This window comes from Hemicordylus capensis, chromosome 2 (assembly GCF_027244095.1).
Source record: "Hemicordylus capensis ecotype Gifberg chromosome 2, rHemCap1.1.pri, whole genome shotgun sequence".
Lineage (NCBI taxonomy): Eukaryota > Metazoa > Chordata > Lepidosauria > Squamata > Cordylidae > Hemicordylus > Hemicordylus capensis.
In genome coordinates, this window is record NC_069658.1 from 150,171,112 (window position 1) to 150,184,722 (window position 13,611).

The window sequence follows — 13,611 nt, forward strand, 5'->3', positions numbered from 1 at the left end:
AGTGTTCCCTCTATGATGTACACATGTGCATGTGCTCACATGTTTTTTTAATGTCCACTCAGTTAATTTTAGATCCCACTCAGGTTGAATCAGGAAGGCCCCACTCTCAATGCCCATGCGTACACACTGCCTTGATACTGCCACTCAGAACAAAACTAATTCCGATCACAGATGAAAAAATAGAGAGAGAACACTGGGCCCCAGTAATACATTATTTTTTAGGTATTACCACCCACAATGATTTTGTAGGGGGCTTGTGATCTCTCTGAAGAGCTTGATTTCTTGTAGATCAACCTGCTGCTAAAGGTACAGGAGGCTTTCCTCCACTGGTCAGTTGGCAACCTTAATTGGCTCATATGCTGCATCATGTTGTGTGTATAATCTTCACAGTCGAATGCATCTCATCAAGTCAGCCCTTGTCTAGGAAAGCTCATGTGATTTGTCTTAAAGTACCACGAAACTTTTTTCTTATTTTTGCTGTATTCAAATTGGCACAGCTATCATTTTTATCCACTAGTCCAATGTCCGACAAAGCTCTGGAGTTGATCCTGCTTTTTAGGCCTTTGTTTACTGACAGTGAATCAGCGAAGGAGCTATACACTTTTTGTTCTCCCAATACAATCCTATTTATTATTCATTTATTATATTTGTACACCGCCTCTGTCTCTGGGAGGTTTACAGCAACATAAACAAATTAAAACAGAAATTAAAACCTTAAAACAATTTTAAACCACAAGTCTGTTGTTGGTTTTATCTTGAGAATTCTCTTTCGTTCGTTCGTTCTTTCTTTCGTCCAACCTTTCGCGCACACAGAGCCAATGAGAGGAGGGGAGATTGTCCAATACGCCAATAGCATTGCTGGACAAACGAGGGGCTTTCCAACAATTGACGTGATGGACAAATTCCTGTCCGATCATTGGTGCTCTCTGCAAGAAAGGCGGGACCACAAAAAGAACACCACCCAGCTACGGTACAAGGCATCGCTGTCGGACGACATTACTACCAGACGTCGAGGTGAGACGAAGCCGCTGAAAGTGGGTGGGACCAATCAGAGACGCTGGGGGCGTTGACGCATGCGCCATCGCCATAGACAGGTGACGGTAGAAGATTCTGGGCCCGAGTTGTCTGTAGAAGCGTCGTGATGGTGGCGCAGCTGAGGCTGCTGCCGCTGTTGGTGGTGCTGACGGCGACCGGGACGGCTTGGGGCTGGGCGCAGCAGGGTGAGTGTAGCTCGGACATGAGCCCAGCTTCTCGGCTGGGTGGGTTTTCTTTCTGCGAGGCCATTTTCTCCTTCATTAGACGTTTGGAGGCTTATTATTCTTATTGATGATGAATAATATCACGAGCGGCTATAACAGCCTATAAGGGAAAATAGTGAAATGAAACCTCCGTGTCCAGACGCAGCATTCCTCTGAATGCAGTGGGTCAGCAGTAGGAGAAAGCTGTTGCCTTCATCGTGCCCTGCTTGTAAGCTTAGCTTCCTGGAAGCATCTGTCTGGAAGCAGAAAGCGGGGGGCAATTCTTACTATTTGTTAGTAACAACATTACTATTAACACTAAATTACTTTCATCAGTATCCTAATCAGTGATCGTGCAATTGCATTACAATAATTTAATATTGGTAATCGTTGTTAACTGAACCAGTAAATGTTAACAAGATGGCCAAGCCTTTGTGTCTTGCTTGCGAGATTTTCAGTTTTCTTACCGACCACTGTTTGAAACAAAATACTGGACTAAGATTAATTTTTTCCTCTGACCCAGCAGGGCTCCTCTTATGTGCTTAGTAGCCATTGTAATTCGTTAAACTACCTCTGAACATGGAGGTTTTATTTTTGAATACTAAATGCTGGACAGGGAATGGAGATGGGTTGTTAACTGTTGGTCTGCTTGGGAGCTTCTAGAGGTGTCTGGATGCTGTTGGGGGGAAAGTGCTGGACAGGATGGACTTTTGGTCTGATCAAGAAGGCACTTTTAATGCTATTGTTAATCATAATAGTTAACTGCAAAATAGTCAATATTTTTCTAGACATGTCCCACTGAGCTCAATGGGATGCAATTGCTAGGAGGCATGGATGGGGGTCACAACTTAATGGAACCCTCCACTTCCCATATGCTGTTCTGTGGAAACAATGAGATATGATCCTATCATGTGTGTAAGTTTCCAAAAACATCTGTCTGGCTACTCTTGGAAATTGAATGCTCAATTAGAGGGATTGTTGATTTGATCAGGAACATTAGAGATGCATACTGTCTCACACATTATGTAGTAGCATCTATGTACATGGTGCTTTACAATGAAAGCACAAAAAGTATTCCTTCTCATGCTAAGTTTTCAGACGCTGGAGAGTCTTGTAGCTATATTTCTGTTTAATGTTGTTAAAGGTTTAGGATTTGTCACCAGGAAACAAAACATCACATAATTGCAGGAGGAGTAGTTCTGTTGAGAATTTTTCTGTTGGCCTTTGACACTGTTTACTGAGAAAAATCTTAACATTTGTATTCCCAAGCATGTGTAGTGGTCACAGTCTCTTATATAACTCAATGTATGCATATATTATTTCAGAGAAAATCTTGTTGAGAGAAGTCCAAGCTCTGACACTCTACCCAGGCCAGTACACAAATTATCGACGGTCTTCTCCAATTCCCCAGTTGCAATGCACTGGAGGTACAGCTGGATGTTCAGCATACACCCCTGACGTTGTCCAGTGTTACAACAAAGGCTGGGATGGCTATGATGTACAGGTATATTCATTTTGAAACCTGAATGAATGAAATTATGGTTTGGGGATAAGGAAACCCTGTTTACCTCTTCAGGGTCTTTGGATGACAAGTATGTAATAGCTAGATAGCAAGGCATTGAGAGGTGGAGGTAAACATTTCAGCTGAAACAAATTGCAGAGGTTTAAAATACTAGCTGGGACAGTTCTGTACTCAGAAGGAACATTCAGAGTGAACCTGTATTCCCTCAAGAACTTTAAAGACCTAGCCTTGTCAATTATTCCCATGTCTAGAGTCTTTCCCAGTATCCTTTGATTTCTCCACCACCTTGCAAGAGCCACTAGGTAGATTAAGACAAACTTCTTTTGTCTGTGGGACTTGTAAATGTCCTTTGTTTGGAATAAAGGGACTGTGTACAAACTCCTGGTCTCAGATTGTTGATGAACTGCTTCTCTATATCACAAGGAGAAATAGAATACTCAGGGGCATAGCAAGGTTGGAGTGGGCCCAGAGACAAGATTTTAAAATGCCCCCCCCCCACTGAAGCTTAGCTCATGAAGTAAAGAAATCTTAAATGAGGCTGAACAGTGGTAACAAAAAGCATAGTAAAATGCATGTGTGCATGTGAATAACCTATGTGCCACAATAGAACATCATCCTAAATTATTTTTTTAAAGGTTTGTAAATTGTGGATGATAGCAATAGCACTTACATTTATATACCGCTCTATAGCCAGAGCTCTCTAAGCGGTTTACAATGATTTTAGCATATTGCCCCCAACATTCTGGGTACTCATTTTACCAACCTTGGAAGGATGGAAGGTTGAGTCAACCTTGAGCCCCTGGTCAGGATCGAACTTGTAACCTTCTGGTTACAGGGCGACAGTTTTACCACTGCGCCACCAGGGGCTTAAGTCATGATGCAAGTCATTTAATGGTACTAGAGGAAGACATGCTGTTCTGGTAGCTCTAGGTCTTAACACTCACATCAATTTTGGAGGATGAATACAACTGAAGGAAGCCTGGGAGGGTGCACAGCTAGGGGAGTCAGTCATGTGACTTGCCTCTGGGGGGCCCCCCAAGGCAGTGGGCCACTAGACAACTGTCTCCCCTTGCCCTATTATAGTTACGCCCCTGAAAATACTTCTAAAGGTATTCTTTTTTAAAAAATGGAATAATAGGATTTTGATCCAAATGTTAGATGTATAGCTCTGTAATCCATTGGTGTATTTGAAAGCTTTTAAAATAGTACAGGAGTCAGAAAAGGTGTATTCATTGTGGCATGTAGTATGTTCAAACAGGTTAGCTGCAGTTAGATACTGCATCCTGCTGAATCATTCAGAAAGATGGTAATATGTGGTGTTCTTACAGCAGTGATGAAGCTTAGGTATTTAGCACAGTGCTTCTAAAAGGCCAAAAGTAATTTCTGGCTTCAGGCAAACTGATTATTTTCAGGCGGAGGCTTGCAGGTGTCACTTGTTTGTTATAAGTGTCTGTACCCTACCTTTCCATTAAATCAAATATTCACAATGCTAACATCTAAAACAATCAAAAATCAAATAAATTTTAAATACAGTAGAATAATAAAAAGTAATGGCCAACATTCAGACTGACATCACACAGAATAACATTTTGTATGCATAATGAGGGAGGGGTGAAAACTTTTTTTTTGCTGATTCCCCTTCCCTCAGCCACCTGTGTGCCTAAAAATATGTCCCTGGGGGCTCCACAATCTTCAGAGACATAGTATTGGGGGGAGGCACAGAGGGGCTGCAAAGAGAAGGGGAATCTGTCAAAATTTAATTTATTTGTGTGTGTGTGTGTGTGTGTGTGTGTATATTCAAGCTGTTAGATATGAGTCAGAGTAAGCAAACTTATCCAATATTAGTATAGAAAATGAAGTTATGTTTGAATGGTCAAATTCTGTGGGGGTTTTTTTGTGTTTTTCAATTACAAATTCTCTTTTCATTTTTCAGTGGGAGTGTAAAGCACACTTGGATAATTCATATTGCTTTGGAAAAATTGATGTAAACTGTGAAGGTTATGATTATCCAGATGACCCTTACATACTGAAAGGATCGTGTGGCTTGCAGTACACTTTGGAGTTAGCAAAGAATGGACAGCAAAAAACTAGCTACTTTGGTAGCAATTACCATTCCACAACTTCTCATGATTCATTATCTTCCGGTGCTGGAGTGGTCCTGGTAATATTATTTGTGGTCCTTGCTTTTGGTGTCTACAAGCTGTTCCTCTGTGATAACCGGCCTCGACATGGTTTCTCTTCCAATGATGGATATTCAGGATCCTACGGGCAGGATAATCAAAGCCCACCTTCTCCAGGTTTTAAACCAAGCTTCACAGGTGAAATTCTTGCCTAGATGTGGCAATAAGAACATAAAAGTCTTGGGATATAATGCCCAAAAGTGAATTTATTATAACTGTTCCACAGGGTTTTGTACAATTCTTCATAAGATGTACGTCTGATATGTGTACACAATCTAGAGATGTACATATCAGGTGGTATAAAGAAATGATAAATAAGTCAGGCCTGACATAGAGCCACAAAAGCCATTGTTCTAGCCCATTCATAGATCACATCTTATATGATCTTGTGTTTCTGGTTTGACACTTTAGACCAAGCTGGTGGCACAGAAAATGCTACCCCCAAAAGAAGGTATGAGGATGTGGTGTACACTGCCATCGATGCTGAACCTGGGCTCTATAAGGCTTGATTCAGAGCCTGAAATGGCTAGAGAGCATGCCGTTTTTCTGAGTGATCTCCCAAGGCCATTCACCCCCTTTCTTGTACCAGTTCTTAAAAGAAAAGAGAAACTTTAAAAACCATGGAAGTGCTTTGGTTCCAAAGATTATTTATTTTAACTCTGCATAACTTTCTTTGCATTAAGGAGCTGCTGGTGGTTCTAGGTATGATTCTAATTCAGGGCCAGGTTTTTGGACAGGATTAAGTGCTGGAGGGCTACTAGGATACTTGGCTGGCAACCGAAGGTAAGCGCTATGATTATTCATCTTGTATTTTTTTGCTCCAACGGGTGATATATTTATATAAAACCAGACTGGGTGCATGGAGATTGAGGTCTGGTGGCTAGATATATTTTTGTTTACCATTGCTAGAAATACCAAATTTTAACCCTGGTAATGTTTGCTTATAGAATAACTTGTAAAGAAAAGGAAAACTGACTGCAAAAGCTATGAGAAATATTATCTTGCATTTTAATGTGGCAAGGTTTTGTACAGAATGATCCAACTGATAGTCACCTGAGAACTTTATTAGCGTTCCTTATACTCCATGATATGTTTGGGTTGTGCAGCAAAGTTCTATTTAAGTCGATGGCCGACTGTCTGGAAAACAGATTGGCCACTGGAGAATACAGAAGACTGCTGTCCTTGACATATGCCACACTCTATTAATGATGCTCTTAGTCTTGCAGTTGCACCATCTTGCATCATCCAGATGAAGAAACTCCTGCTACAGTGCTAGTGTCAAAGGCATAAAGGGCAGCCTCCAGAGAATAGAGGTGTTAAACCTCTATTGTTTAAATAGAGGTTAAACTCTTGCAGTAGAACTGTTAAACTCTTGCAGTAGAATCTGTTTCGAATATAAAGATGTCCCTAAATGCTGCCTTGTTGTTGTTTTTTAAACTCCCAACTGGATAATTGCATTGCTCCTTGAGTTAGTCTTTCCTATTACCAACTCAAGCCTCTGGTGTCTGTTTTATATTCTGCTGCCTGCCTTCTGCCTTCCATTTTCTGCATGCAAATATGGCTCTCTCTCTCTTTCAGATTCTAGTTACTGGTTTCCTTTTCCTTTCCACATTCTAAGATTTTGTTACTTACATTCAACTGTATTCATTCTTTTGCTCCTCCTCATTTTACATATCCAATTTGGTACAATATTTACTTGTCCTTGTCTCTGTGTTCGTATGGTTCTTTATTTAAGTCCCAACACTTTTGATTCTCCCTCCATTTTGTGCCTTCATGCCTCTTCCCTTTACTTTTGGAATATTTTGCCACCTGATGTTTGTTCAATTGACTCTTTTTCCTTTTTCAAAGCCTGAAGACTATTTTGTTTTGGCTATTTGTGTCTAATTTTGTTTGGCCTTCTCCAGTTTTTAGTTTATCTTTAGGATCTGTTGTCTGAATTGGAATATAAGCCCATCAAGCAGTCCCTGTCTCTTTATGTGCTTTGTACAGTGTCTAGGATATTTTAGGCATTTTGCAAATATTAAACCTTTGTTTCTACTTCCTCTGTTTCCAACTTGTGACTTCAGTTTTGTATTGAATAGTTTTGTTTTGTATAACTCTAGAAGGCTTGTGAGTGTAACACCTTTCTCTGAGAAGCTGTTGTCTACCTCCATGACCCATTAGAGTTGCTCTGCTTCATTTAACTAAGAAGGGACCAGATCAAATCCCAGAGCTGCTTTAAGGGGAAATTTATTTATTTTATTTTATTGTTGAATTTCTATACCGCCTTTCATTAAAAACAACCCCAAGGCAGTTTACAAAAGTTAAAAACATACAATAAAAATGACAATTAAAATATTAAGCTAAAAATATAAAACAAATCTAATTTAAAAACTATAAAATACAAGCAAAAAAACACATAGACAGACACAAGAGTAAAAACACACAGAAGCAGCATAGAAATGGTCATGTAAAAGCCTGGGTAAAAAGCCAAGATTTAAGAAGCTTTCTAAAAACTATGATGGAGTCTGAGGAGCGAATGGCCACTGGGAGAGCATTCCAAAGTCTGGGGGCAGCAACAGAGAAGGCCCTGTCCCGAGTACACGACAGACGAGCCTCCTTCATTGTAGGCACCCGGAGCAGAGCCCCCTCAGATGACCTTGTCAAGCAGGCAGCAACCCTTGGGAGCAGGCGGTCCTTCAAATACCCCAATGCAATTTGCAGATCTAAGCTCTGTGCAGACAGGCTTCTCCCAAGTTGATTGAAGCCAACACTTGATTTGTTTCAGTGAGTCAGTTTTTTCAAACATTTTATAACTATTCAGTGACTTTCTAGAGCTCTTCTCACGATCAGAGAGAAGAGCTCCGGGGCGGTCTGCAGAGAAGGTAGGTTTAGCCTACCTTCCCCGCAGATGATCTCCTGTTCTTCTCTGGGCGGGCGGGTCACCCTCCCAGTAGTTCCAGAGGTTGGGGTGCTGGGATGTGCTGCTGCGTGTTGCCATGCCTGCCCACGGGAGTCCCAAAAATGCACAGTGTAAGTGCACGGTACATTACTGGGATCCACACACCCCCGAGCATGCCAGCCGCAGACACGCAATCAAAAAAAATGAAGTGAAGGGAGTGCTCGCCCCCTTAACCTCATTTTAGCAGAAAGCTACTTGGGTGGGTTTGCCGCTGTGTAGCCACCGGGACTGGGGGCGATCCCAGTGGTTCACATGAACGTGCAAAACCGGGCTGGGCTTCCTTAGCCCGGTTTTGCACGCTCGTGTGAATAACCTCCACGTGTTTGAAATTGTGTTTGTAAGTTGTCCTTGATCATTATGCATGAATTAATAGTAAATAAATCAGTAAGTTTTATGGCAATAGTGTTGTCCCTCGCCAACTGTGCGAGGGTTCCGTTCCTGGAAACCCTCGCAGTTGGCGAATTCACGGTAAGCAAGACATTGAGAGGAATAGGAAACAGGGTTAGGGGAATCATGATCGGGAAAGTACTTTTTAAAATGAAGGGGGGAAATAGAACAAATCCACCCCCCCCACACACACACCCAAATTTTTAGAAAAAGGCGCCAAACTGCTCAGGTTGCAGTTGGTGAGGGTGGTGACAGTTTCCCAATCATGGATACTTAAATCTGCAATTGGGAAACCCGCAATAGGCGAGGGATGCCTGTATTGTGTTTTTAATTAAATTTAAATATATTGCCTTGCATCAGTGGAATCGTAAGAGGGTTCATCTGCAGTTTGATGCAACTATTGAATCAGAATCCATCTTTATTATGGTCTTAGACCAGCAGTAGTGCAACTACTGTATATTTAGGCAGAAATATAATGAGCAGGATGCAAAGTTAGTTATGACTAAGCACCATTGAAATGAGATGAGTTAGTCATGACTGATGTAATGTCAGTGGGACTTAGACAGGATCCTGCCCATTGAATATTCCCTAAGATAGTTTGATATTCCCCCGCTCCCGAGTCTACTACAACTTTGTTGCTGATGAAGGACTTCCTGTGAAACGGCTTCCACTTCCTTTTGAAGTTATCTGATTCTTTAAATGTTACAGTAGTGCTTGCAGGAAATGGTCAGTTGACACTGACCACTTAAAATGATTTGAACCACTTTTCCTCTCCTCCAGGTCACCTTCATACCAACCATCTTCTCCATACTACAATACTTGGGGTGGTTCGACTGCTACACCTCCAGCATTTGGCACTTCAAATGGCTTTACAGCACCTCAGAGTTCAGGGACAAGGTCCACCTCCGGTAAGATACAAATGGTATTACCTTGATTTTCCAGGCTGGTGTTAGGGGACATAGCATCAGCCCACTGGCCTCAGTCCAGAAAAATGAGTTGCTCAAGTCCTAATAATAATAATAATAATAATAATTCGATTTCTATACCGCCCTTCCAAAAATGGCTTAGGGCGGTTTACAAAGAGAAATAACAAATAAGATAGCTCCCTGTCCCCAAAGGGCTCACATTCACATTCTTTTCAACATTTGTTGAAATGAATAAAACTTAGGTTAGTTACTAGTAATCTGTCCCATGGCTTTCAGTTTGTCCATGGCTTTGGCTGAGGCCTTAAGCATGATCTAGGCAGGTTTACCACTTCATTGAGGTGATATCCTGCAGCTGGGCTGTACCATTTGATATTGCAAGTGAAGGTTCACTCAATTGAATGTTCCTCCATACAGCAAAAGTGCCTGCATACCAAAACAAGCACTCTAGGGAAAACATTAGGGTAGAATCCTCCTTCTTGACATCTACTGTAGCTTTCTGTGTGGAAGAATCTCTTGTATAAAAGAACATTCAGTGATGTGTGAATCCCTGCCTGCAGTATGAAGTGCAAAATCATCTTCTGGCTTTTGGCTCTTGTATGCAAATATTTAATGTAAACATAGCTGTTAGGCATGCTAACTGATCAAAGGAATATTAATAGAGTTGATTGCATCCATCTTAATCAGTATGGTAAAAACAATTGTTTGGAGGGGAAGCATACTTTGTTATACACACATCTAACAGCATCTTTAAAAAGGTATTCGCTCTTGTATGTGCACATGCTACTTGCAGTTCTTTGTGATAACTTATATTGCAAATTAACAAATGGATAATTTTCCTCTTAAATTTGTTGCCTGACTAATGGACCACCATTCTAGTCTAAAGGTTTTAAATAATCTAACCAATTACAGGTCCAATAGCCATCCCAGAACATATTGTTGGCATCTAGTTTTTTTTTTTTTTTAAAGCTAAAGTCCTGTGTGTATCTACTCAGAAGTAAGCTATACTGAACTAAATGGGTTGTACTTTGGAAGTAAACATGCATAGGACCGGACTATGTGGTTTTCAGCTGATCTTTTTCCTTGCTGCTGAATGTCTTCCTACACATACCCCATGTTGCTGTAATTTGCCGTGAGGCCTTCTAGGCCTCACATGCTTATTATGTACTTCATTTAAGTTGTCTATCACACAGATTTAAAAAGCTGCACCCATTTTGCTCAGTGGGAAATCTTCCTCAGAAGACATGTTTAGGATTGCACTGTTGGGCATAATAAGAACAAGCCTCTAGCTCATGCACTCCTTCCTCTTCTTTCTGCATGGTAATTAGAAACTTCTGGTCCTGGTTTACAGCAAATCATTGTTTAAACAACAATGTTGTGGCACCTTAAAAACAAATATCTTTAAACATAAGTGTTCACTAAAGTGGACTGTAATCCACGAAACACCATGCTCAGGGGCGTAACGAGGCTGGAGTGGGCCCAGAGACAAAATTTTAAAATGGGCCCCTCGCTGATACACACTCACTTCACATGTGACTTGCCTCTGGGGGGCCCCTCGAGGTGTGGGGGCCCCCAGGCAGCCGCCTCCCCTTGCCTAATGGTAGTTACGCCCCTGACCATGCTACAATACATTTGTCAGTCTTTTAGAATTCACACAGCTCTTTGTTTTGCTTCTACAGACTAATACAACTTCCCCTCTGGAAGCAGAGACTATTGTTTTGCATTATGTCTGAATGCACTAAAATGTCCATTTTTAAAATAGCTTGGTACAAGAGACATCCTGGGTGGTGTCCCTTGTACATCGCCCAGAGACAGTTTTGAGGAGGTATATAAATATGTTAGTTAAATAAAATAAAAATGAAATCTAATATTAATACAAATCTGTTCAAGTCTCCACTTAAAATGGGCTTTTTCAGATGTAACAAAGCCAGAATTCATTCCTGGTTTCAGGTGATGTCCCCAAGTCTCTGAAGCACATGCTCCCCTTTCCCGTGTGAAAATTGGAATCATTCTTCTTCTGGTTCTGGTTACAGACAAGCCAGGGTTGTTCATTGTGTCCAGCTTGAGCAATCCTGGCTTGTTCTAGCCAGAGCTCCACATTAAACCTGATTCTGAAGCCAAGGTGGAACCTCACATTACTTATTTATTTATTATTTACATTTATGTCCCACTCTTCCTCCGAGGAGCTCAGAGTGATGTACATGGTTATTTTTATCCTCACAACAACCCTGTGAGGTAGGTTAGGCTGAGAGATACATGACTGGCCCAGAGTCACCCAGTAAGTTTCATGGTTGAATGGGGATTTGAACTCTTGTCTTTCTGGTCCTAGTCCAACACTCTAACCACTACACTATGCTAGCTCTATTAACAATTTTAAATCTCTCTTGGTGATTCAAACCTCTGATTCTAAAATATTTTGATTTAAAGTTGGTCCACCCCATTAGCACATTCCCTCAGTTTGTCTCAAAACTTCATGATTCACTGGTGGTAACTTTTTTTTTTCTTTTGTAGGTTTTGGAGGCACAAAAAGGAGATGAATGGCTCCTGATCAGCTTGAACAAGTGAATAAAAGCACCTTTCCAGCAATTCCAAACCCCATTTAAGCTTGTTTGCTGGATGACTTGTAAGAGTCCAGCTTTGGATTCAGTTGTACATAATCCTATTTCATCCATTTGAACTATGTGTTGTTAGGTTTGAGGTGTGAAGAAATGCTGTTTTGAATAATTGTTTGATAAAAAATAGAGAGAAGGCAGATACAGAAATTTAACCATTAAGAAACTGAAAGTAATTCAAATGGAAAGCAATGGGACTTCTTTAAGAAAAAAATAATTTTTGAGCAGTAAATGTCCCTCCTCTGCCAACCCCGCACATGTGTTGAGGTATATCTCATTGAAGTGAATAGGGCTTACTTCCAAGCAGCTGTGCATAGGGTTACAGTCCTTTTTCTACAAACCAGAGGGATGTGTGAACTGGCTCCTCTGACACAACTCCTCTTCACAGTCTTGCTGAAAGTAAAAGCTGTGAATGTTGTCTACTTCCCTGCTCTCTGGAAATGAACAAATGTTTGCATTTTTAAAAACAATCTGAAAAATTCACTTTATATCTTAAATTAAAACATGTGTAACAGCAACTTACAGCAGAGGTCAGAGTAGGTGTGATTGTTCATTTTAGCAACTGTTCATACCTGAAATGAGTATGAATGTAAAATACCCTTCTCTCAACTGAAATACTACTTTAATTCAAAATCCAGTGTCTCTGATTGTATTGTATTGACAGCCATCTCTCTCTCTCTAAATTTTTACAGAGTTGTCTTCTGGGTGGTGGTTTATAATGTGTACTTTCCAGTAGATTGAAGAGTAACACATTGGAGGAAGGCAGTGGGAAACCATCTGAGATCTTCCCATCTACTAAACCATTTTTCTTTTGACTTTTCTGTCTTGGTTGGAAAATAGGCTTGGGATTGTGCTTCTTTATTGCTGCCCTTTACCCTACTTTTGCTATCCTTCCTTTTTTACTGATTCTGCTTACTATCTTATAACAAGAGAGACTAGTTCCAACAGCAAATATTAAACCAAAGTGCAGAATTAAAAATAATGTATGGAAAACTAACATTGAGTAATAAAAGAAGCATTTCTTTTCATTACAGAATATGTACAGCTTTTGGTGGAAGCACCTGAAACATCTTAAGGTTTCTGCATATATTCAAATGCAACACACACAAAGTTTTAAACTCAGTTTCGTTTAAATCACTATAACTTGCCTTTCCTCAGCAAGAACAGTTAATAAATGTCTTTTTGTACATTCTAAGATCTGTTTCCCCTACTGGAAAAATAGCTGTTCCTGACAAATTACTGCCTTTCCTAGCCAAAGGCCAGCACAAGGAAGCGAACATTATTATTAATAAACATTTATATATTTTCACCGAAGAAGTTGTTAAGGTGGTTTACATAGAAGAAGGAATAAAAGGGTTCCCTTTCCACAAAAGGATCACTCTAAAAAGAAACACAAAGAAGACATCAGCAACAGCCACTGGAGGGATGCTATGCTGGGTTAAGATGAGACAGTTGCTTTTTCCTCGCTTTAATAAAGAGACACCACTTCTTAAAAATAAAAATATAAGATGCATAATCAACCAAATAAAATTAAGGTTAAAGAATACTAAAAACTACAAACAAATTGTCACTGGTTCAAAACAAATTCTATAAACTTTTTGGAATCATTTTAAAAACACCATTTAACAATGATTAAAAAGGGAGTGAGGCTATTCTCACAATGTGGAGGGAAACCAAGCTACAGGAGCCCAGCTGGTTTTTCCTCCATCATGAGAACCACCTGGCTTGTGGGCATGCCATGGCGGCTAGCCTGCCTAAAAAAACCCTCCCCTTAAATGAGGTTAATGGAGCAAGCGCTACATTAACCT

General features: G+C 40.5%; 1 protein-coding gene across 1 annotated transcript; it reads left to right on the top strand.

Annotated features, from left to right (window-relative positions):
- Nucleotides 1-1,009: 1,009 nt before the first annotated feature.
- SARAF (store-operated calcium entry associated regulatory factor) lies at nt 1,010-13,117 on the top strand. The gene is made up of 6 exons (XM_053300485.1): nt 1,010-1,220; nt 2,564-2,742; nt 4,694-5,078; nt 5,624-5,723; nt 9,049-9,176; nt 11,703-13,117. The coding sequence occupies exons 1-6, from the start codon at nt 1,142-1,144 to the stop codon at nt 11,726-11,728; spliced, it is 897 nt and encodes a 298-aa protein (XP_053156460.1). The 5' UTR covers nt 1,010-1,141; the 3' UTR covers nt 11,729-13,117.
- The last annotated feature ends 494 nt before the right edge of the window (nt 13,118-13,611 follow it).